Consider the following 8,646-nt stretch of genomic DNA (forward strand, 5'->3'; position numbering starts at 1 on the left):
TTTTAGGCTGACATTTGGTTTTGGCTGTAAATTTTACGAGTGGATACGAAGCAATGAAGTGGATAATAATAGACTCTTGAGAGAAAGGTAAACGCACGACGCGCTCTACCACCTAAGCCCTAAAGATTCATTAATGTGTGGTCAAATTCTGAAATAAATGAGGATAAAATTCCATACCTCGGCTTTGATCTTCACCACTACGCCACCAAGAAGAGTAGGTAAAGTTTTTTTTTTTTTTTCAATAGATTTGATAGAGGGATACCTAATTACCTATGTAACTGTTAATCGTCCTGAAAGGAAAGAGAGAAGGAAGTCAAGATAGGAGGAAAGCCTTCGTCCCGGACGGTCTAAACCAGGACTTGCTGGGGTAGGTATTGCAATGTAAGTTACCAACCTGTCCCCAAATTTCAGCAGTCTCCCTAGTTGGTCCCCATTGGCCATCACAATGATGTAGGTGTTACAGCCAGATTTTCTAGCCTCTTTCAGAACTGCCAGGGTTTTATAGTTGGGAGCCAAAAGATCTTCGTTGTCCCCCACGCGAATCTGAAATGAGAAATCCCGAAAATCTTCAACTAAGGCTGATGATGGATTTCAGCAGTGACTTAATGGGAGGTTTCACTAATGGGAGAATTTTTAACTACCCAAAAAGGAGCTTTTATTAATTCAAAAAAGAATATTAATAATAATAAAGTTTGTACTTCGTTCTCGGAACGACTGGCTTTCTTCTAGCCTGTCATCCTTCTCTCTTTGATTTTGGGACGAAAAGTCCTTTCTCTTTAAGAATGCCCTTTTCCAGCAGGATAATATGCAAAAATTTAACTGTCGAAGTTGGTGATTTTTAATTATTTCACCTTTTCACCTCCCTACTTCTCTCTCTTCTTTTTTTCCCCTTTCAAAAAATCTCATCATCAACAAAATAAAACTGACCTATTGATAAGTACATAATTATTAATTACTTCAGAAACTATCAGATACCATCAGTTAACAATTCTGACTGATGTTAAATTAGACTCCCACAGTTAATATTTTTCCCATACCCCCCCTTTCAAAAAATCTCATCATCAACAAAATAAAACTGACCTATTGATAAGTACATAATTACTTCAGAAACTATCAGATACCATCAGTTAACAATTCTGACTGATGTTAAATTAGACTCCCACAGTTAATATTTTTCCCATACCGTTCTCCTGATGATATGCAAGAAACGCAAACTAAACCTATAGAAACTTATACGAAGATATCCAGCTCATAATACAGTCGAACCTGTCTAAGTGGGAATCCAAGGGACCGCCAATTTTTTCCCACTTATCCAGGTTTCCCAGTTAAAAAGTGTCCCACTTAGAGAGGTTGCCATTTTCCTATTCCCACTTATATGGTTAAATGTGAACACTGGTTTGGAGGAAGAGGAATCTGTTATTAAGAATACTATGCTTTCCTACAAATTCCCACTTACAGAGGTCCGCAGAAAGCTCCGGACCTGGGAAAATGGCAACCTCTCCCACTTACAGAGGCTCCGTACCGAGTATCTAGAAAAAGTTATTCCCACTTTTAGAGGCTCAATTTTCCCATTTAAACAGGTTTTTTTAGTAAAAAATGAAGGGGTCACGATTTTTTTTTCCAGTTATCAGAATACTATGCTTTCCTACAAATTCCCACTTACAGAGGTCCGCAGAAAGCTCCGGACCAGGGAAAATGGCAACCTCTCCCACTTACAGAGGCTCCGTACCGAGTATCTAGAAAAAGTCATTCCCACTTTTAGAGGCTCAATTTTCCCATTTAAACAGGTTTTTTTAGTAAACAAGCTGGGCCCGTCCCTCCGGGAATTTTTTTGCCCGTAGTTTATTCGATCATGGTTAAAGAATATCTTTGTACCTACCTAATTTGTTTAATATTCAGTTTATTATTATAATTCTTGATTTGATTTTTTGATTTTACTTTCATGTAATGATTTAAAATCAAGACTAGAGCCCGTTCTCCCTTTATTCCCAATATAAGGCTCAAGTCACCCATCCATTTATTGGCCTTGCTCGGCGTAGCTTAACATAGATGACGCTAAAACCGGTCTTAAATTAACGACTGAAGTGTTATCTAAAACTTTCTCGCTTTGAGTTCATAGGTCATCGCGACAAATTTCGAGATCAGAGCTCATTTGTGAGAGAAAATGTGAAGGATTTGCTTAAAAGGTAAGAGAGTTTTCATTTTCATGGTTTCAACCTACTGATATTTTAAACGTAGGGCTTGCTTTGCTTTCCATGTCCGTGAGAGAGGCATGGCACCTATCTCACGCTGTTGGTGGGAACGTAGGGCCGAAAAACCCAACTGTGGGTAGGTAACAGTCCAACTAATTTATTGAAGTGCCTACCTACGTTTGGGGTGGGGACGTTATGTATGGGGTAGCTACACTATCTATGTAGAACTGCATTGGTTTATTATCTCTGAAAAATCGAACCCGGAACCTTCTGCTATTTCGTGCTCCTATGTCATAAAATAAGTATCTACATATGTAGAACTGCATTGGTTTATTATCTCTGAAAAATCGAACCCGGAACCTTCTGCTATTTCGTGCTCCTATGTCATAAAATAATTAAGGTTAACTAATCTATATCTAAACAATTTACTATTCTATCTAATCGGTTTACTATTCTAGCTAATCGGTTTACTAATCTATCTAAGCGATTTACTAATCTATCTAAGCGATTTACTAATCTATTTAAGCGATTTACTAATCTATCTAAGCGATTTACTATTCTATCTAATCGGTTTACTAATCGGTCTCACCGAGAAAAAGAGTCTCCACGAAGTTCTTAAATCTTGGGTCAAGCCGAAACTCAAAAACCAATAAGAAACTGACAGCCTAGTAGTTAGCTTGGAAGGTAGCGCGTCTACCTTGTAAGCGCTAGGTCGCCGGTTCGATTTCTGCGCTGGGTGGATTTTATCCTAAACAGATAAGGTTCGGTCTCGGAACGGCTGGCTTTCTCCTATCCTGTCTTCCTTCTCTCGCTTTCGGGATGATAAGACCTTAGCAGTTACAGTTCCCTCTATCAAACCTCTTTAAAATCTGACATAGAGTTATACCTAATATATCAAACGGGACAGATTAGGCACTTTCTAACTAACTAAAGTATACTGCCGTGCTAAGCGAAAACGCCGTATGTCAAGAAAATCGATTTTTGGTGCCAAATGGTTCCTATGATCCTAAATTTTGATCCTATATTTTTTTCTTTATCCTAAACCCCTTAAAAACCACTGAAACGTGTTGCCGTATGTCAAAAACGTATGTTTGCCGTAAAGATTGAAATCTTTAAACTCGATTTCCCGAAAGTAGGGTTTTTTGACATACGGCGTTTTCCCTTAGCACGGCAGTATAGAAAACACCTTACTCGTAAAACTTACCTTTTGGATAGCACTGCTCTAGCTGGGTGGAAGCTGATCAGGAAACAAAGCTCAAAGAATGGTAAACGTTGCATTTTCATTGTATCTATATACCTACAAACCTGTTTGTCTTACCTAAAATCTTTTTGAGCCTTTGCCATAGAAAAATATCCAAGAGATTAGGCAAGAAATTTCAAGAAAAAAAAAAGAAGAAAAAAAAAACTACTAGAAAAATATCCAAGAGATTAGGCAAGAAATTTCAAGAAAAAAAAAAGAAGAAAAAAAAAACTACTAGAAAAATATCCAAGAGATTAGGCAAGAAATTTCAAGAAAAAAAAAAGAAGAAAAAAAAAACTACTAGAAAAATATCCAAGAGATTAGGCAAGAAATTTCAAGAAAAAAAAAAGAAGAAAAAAAAAACTACTAGAAAAATATCCAAGAGATTAGGCAAGAAATTTCAAGAAAAAAAAAAGAAGAAAAAAAAAACTACTAGAAAAATATCCAAGAGATCCCTCTGTGCAACTATGTAGGTACCTATTGTTGTAATAGTTATCCAGTATTTTTATACTCCAGTACATTTTGTAAACATAACCTCTAACAAAATAAATAAAATTCACTTCTTGATTTTTGATTCCTCTGAGCACGTCGTTTCTTTCTTTCTAATTAAAATTAAATTAATAAAAAACGAACAACATAACATGGTGTCAGGTAATTATTAACGGAAATGGAAGGAACGTCAATTAAAACAGAGACGAGGAAAGACAAGAGTCTATTTGGGGGAGTTGGACCCCTAGTGCTTAGCAACACCTCCAACAAAGCTGATGCGTGGAGGGATTGGGCCTTGCTTTTCTCAATATACATGACGGCTCACCAACTTACTAACGAGACAAATGAGCGAAAAAATGCAATTTTGCTGCACTCCTTGGGGACAGAAGTTTTATATATATTCAAATCATTCAATGTTAATATAAAGGACATTGATCATACATCATTACTAAAGAAGTATGAGGAATACTTCTTACCAAAGAAGAACATTTGTATACAGGGTGTCCCGCGAACGACTGTACAACGCTTGAGGGTTGATGTAGGACCTAAAGGGCTACCAGAAAAAGCTATCTGGACAGATCCGATTTTCAACAGGGGCGGAGTTATGAAGGATTTTCTGTTTTTCGACACCGGTTTTTCACAAGAAAGCAGAGGTCGGAGGAGGGCATAGACGAATTTTTCACATCACTCACCAACCTCTCCCTCACCTGTGAATTTGGGTCCCTACGTGAATCTTTGGTCCGTGACCTGTTTGTGGCAGGTCTCAGGGAGTCACATGTGCAAGAGCGGCTGCTGGAGGAAGGGGAAGTGAGCCTGAACAAGGTTTTTGAAAAAGCCAAAGGGCTGGAATTATCAAAATTAAATATGGAGAACCTTCAGGTAGCTGCGGGTGAGTCATCTTGTCTGAGTATAAATTATAAGAAAAGTAAAAGTTTCAAACAAAGAGGAAACAAGGAGTCAAAGCCACAACAACAACATTATGATATCAAGAATTGTACCAGATGTTCCGGCAATCATGCAAGAAACAAATGCCCTGCGTATGGTGCAAAGTGTTTAAAGTGTGGTTTTTCAAATCATTTTGCTAAATGTTGCAAGTTCAAGAAAGCAAAGGATGCTGCCTGTGTTCTTATGGAAAATGAAAATGAACAAGAAGATTTTTTCATAGGTGCAAATGACCAGGTAAATAAAAAGTCTTGGGAAGTTGATATTATTGTAAATAACAACAGTATACCTGCTAGGTTAGATACTGGAGCCCAAGCTAATGTAATGTGTCTTAGTGAATTTAAAAAATTACATGTTTCTGAAAATAAAATTGTACCTACCAGTGCAAGGTTAATGTCAGTTACAGGACCTATTCCAATTCTAGGTAGAATTAATTTACATTGTACAATAAATAGTAGAGAAGCTATGGTTGATTTTTTCACTTTGTCTCGCTGAAGGACGTAAAACTGAGACAAAACCAGCCCTGTCAAGCCACAGACAATAACACTGGCTCTTTTGAGGGTACCTGAATGGGACTATGGTCAAGTCCGTCTCAGGAAGTAGGGTACAACGACATAATTATGTACCTGAATATCCCTCATCAGACCCCTACGATTTAGGGGCCCTGAACTAACTCTCTGGCCTTGATGACACCTCTTGGTATCCTCTACTGACCCCTACAATTTAGGGGCCCTGAGCTAGCTCTCTGGCCTTGATGACACCTCTTGGTATCCTCTTAATGGGATAGTAGATGAACTCACAGATTTTCTCTGGAATAAACCTGAGTGTGCCGACTCTTTAGAGGTGCTACAGGTGAATTTTAGAGAAACTGGGGAGGTTGAAATATACCAGGGAGGGTACTTCTAGGTTACATCAAGGCCTTGGGATAACAGACCTATCAAACCCCTCATCCCTCATTAGACCCCTTCAGTTCGGGGGCCCCAAGTAGCTCTCTGGCCTAGGCACCTCTTGGTATCCTCTTAATGGGATAGTATATGAACTCACAGCTTTTCTCTAGAATAAACCTGAGTATGCGGACTCTTTAGAGGTGCTGCAGGTGAATTTTAGAGAAACTGGGGAGGTTGAAATATACCAGTGAGGGTACTTCTAGGTTCCATCAAGGCCAGGGTAAAAAATACTGGTCACAATAGATCTACAGAGGTCGCAGTGTTAATTGCATACTCTCTTGGGAGAGGAGCAACCAGTCCCATAATAAATAAATAAACCCATAATAGAATAGATAGAATAGAAGACCAAGTAACTTTAGTAGGATTGGTAACCTGTATTGAATTTAATTTAGTAAAATTAACTTGTACTGTGGATCAGGCATCAAGCTCATCATATGAGTGGGTGAAAAATGAATATAAAGATTTGTGTTCAGGTCAAGGTTGTCTCAAGGAACACTGTCACATTGAAGGGTCAAAACCAGTAATAACACCTCCTAGAAAGATTCCTTTTGCTCTAATGGAGAAATCCCGAGCAGAATTGGACAGTATGGAGAGTACTGGTATAATTAGTAAAGTGACAGAACCCACTGAGTGGTGTAGCTCAGTTGTGTTGGTTGAGAAACCTAATGGTCAAATTAGAGTATGCCTAGATCCTCGTCCCTTAAATAAATGTATTTTAAGATCAATTTATCCTTTACCTACCTTTGAATGTTTGAAATCTAGACTTGCTGGTGCTTCTGTATTTTCAGTGCTAGATGCAAAGAGTGCTTTCTGGAGTATACCACTAGATGATAGTAGTTCAAAATTATGCACATTTGGAACACCATTTGGACGGTATCGTTTCTTAAGACTTCCATATGGGTTAAGTTTAGCTCCAGAGAAATTTCAACAAATTGTAAGTAGAGCTTTTGAAAGAATACCAGGAGTTTGTAATTTCATAGATGACTTTCTTGTTTATGGTAGAGACAAACAAGAACATGATCAGAGGTTGAGATTGGTGTTAGATAAATTGAGGGAAATAAATTTAAAACTCAATATTGAAAAATGTAAATTTGGTGTTAACCAGGTTGCTTATTTGGGCCATGTATTCAATAAAAATGGTGTCTCAGTTGACGAGTCCAAAGTGCAAGCAATCAAAGATATGCCTATACCTAGTTCAGTTCTTGAGTTACAAAGATTTTTGGGTATGGTTAACTATTTAGGATCATACATACCTAATCTTGCTGAAAAAATAGAGAATTTAAGAAAACTTTTGAAAAAAGAGGTTATTTTTGACTGGCAAGAGTGTCACACCAAAGAATTTAATATGTTGAAAGATTTATTATGTAAGAAACCAGTGTTAATTTATTTTAATTCTAAACTACCAATTACTGTTACTGCAGATGCATCCAAGGATGCTGTAGGTTGTGCTATTTTGCATAAAAATAATGTAATTGCATATGCTTCAAAGGCTCTGACAGAAAGCCAACAAAATTGGGCACAAATTGAAAAAGAATTGTATGCTATTTGGTTTGCAATGACCAAGTTCCATCAATATGTGTACGGGCAACATGTTACTGTAGAAACTGACCATAAGCCCTTAGTCACTTTGTTGAATAAACCTTCCGCTGCCCATACCCCCCATTGAGGTTGATGGCAATAGGGTAGAAGTGGTCGATTCAGCAAGAAATTTGGGTATCATATTTGACAATGCCTTAAGCTGGGTCGATGAAGTCCCCAGAATCAGAAAAAATGTATTCGGTACCCTCTGGACGTTGAAACGTATTAAAAACTTCACTTCCCAAAATTCAAAAATAAAACTAGTGAAATCTTTCATCCTCCCCAAATTCGAGTACTGTGCTCCCCTGTTACACGGACTGACTTTGGAACTTTCCACATCACTCCAAAGAGCCCAGAACTCCTGTGTCCGTTTTATATATAATGTCAGGCGCCGGGAGCACATTACACCGTACTATAACAGACTCCAAAGGCTCAGGATAGAAGACAGAAGCCGTATCCTAACACTCTCCGTGCTCTACAAACTCCTAAAATCCCGTTCCCCTCCTTATCTGTACGAAAAGTATCAATTTCGTACAGACGTGAGTTCCAGAGACACTAGATCCCACGAACTCCTCCTAGATAAACCGCGGCACCACACCCAATCCTACTCCAACGCCTTCCTCCTGTCCTCCATAGACCTCTGGAACGCACTCCCCCTACCCATCCTGAACTCACTCTCTTTCTTCTCCTTCAAAACACTTCTAGACAAGGCGGTCAGCGAAGGTCTCTTCAATCGTCCATAAAGCAAGCGGGAGGGTGTGTGTGTGTATTGAAAAATGTAAATTTGGTGTTAACCAGGTTGCTTATTTGGGCCATGTATTCAATAAAAATGGTGTCTCAGTTGACGAGTCCAAAGTGCAAGCAATCAAAGATATGCCTATACCTAGTTCAGTTCTTGAGTTACAAAGATTTTTGGGTATGGTTAACTATTTAGGATCATACATACCTAATCTTGCTGAAAAAATAGAGAATTTAAGAAAACTTTTGAAAAAAGAGGTTATTTTTGACTGGCAAGAGTGTCACACCAAAGAATTTAATATGTTGAAAGATTTATTATGTAAGAAACCAGTGTTAATTTATTTTAATTCTAAACTACCAATTACTGTTACTGCAGATGCATCCAAGGATGCTGTAGGTTGTGCTATTTTGCATAAAAATAATGTAATTGCATATGCTTCAAAGGCTCTGACAGAAAGCCAACAAAATTGGGCACAAATTGAAAAAGAATTGTATGCTATTTGGTTTGCAATGACCAAGT

At 38.1% G+C, this 8,646-nt stretch overlaps 1 protein-coding gene across 1 annotated transcript; it reads left to right on the forward strand.

Moving 5' to 3' along the window:
- Positions 1 to 4,552: 4,552 nt before the first annotated feature.
- Positions 4,553 to 7,468, forward strand: LOC113472250. The gene is made up of 2 exons (XM_026831918.1): positions 4,553 to 5,100; positions 6,599 to 7,468. Exons 1-2 carry the CDS (start codon positions 4,786 to 4,788, stop codon positions 6,602 to 6,604), a joined length of 321 nt encoding a protein of 106 aa, XP_026687719.1. The 5' UTR covers positions 4,553 to 4,785; the 3' UTR covers positions 6,605 to 7,468.
- Positions 7,469 to 8,646: the final 1,178 nt, after the last annotated feature.

The sequence above is a fragment of the Diaphorina citri genome, unplaced genomic scaffold (genome assembly GCF_000475195.1).
Source record: "Diaphorina citri unplaced genomic scaffold, Diaci psyllid genome assembly version 1.1 scaffold4497, whole genome shotgun sequence".
NCBI lineage: Eukaryota > Metazoa > Arthropoda > Insecta > Hemiptera > Psyllidae > Diaphorina > Diaphorina citri.

What these genes read in the sequence shown, in the direction of transcription:
- LOC113472250 (XM_026831918.1), top strand. Translation starts at nt 4,786, where the DNA reads ATGGAGAACCTTCAGGTAGCTGCGGGTGAGTCATCTTGTCTGAGTATA.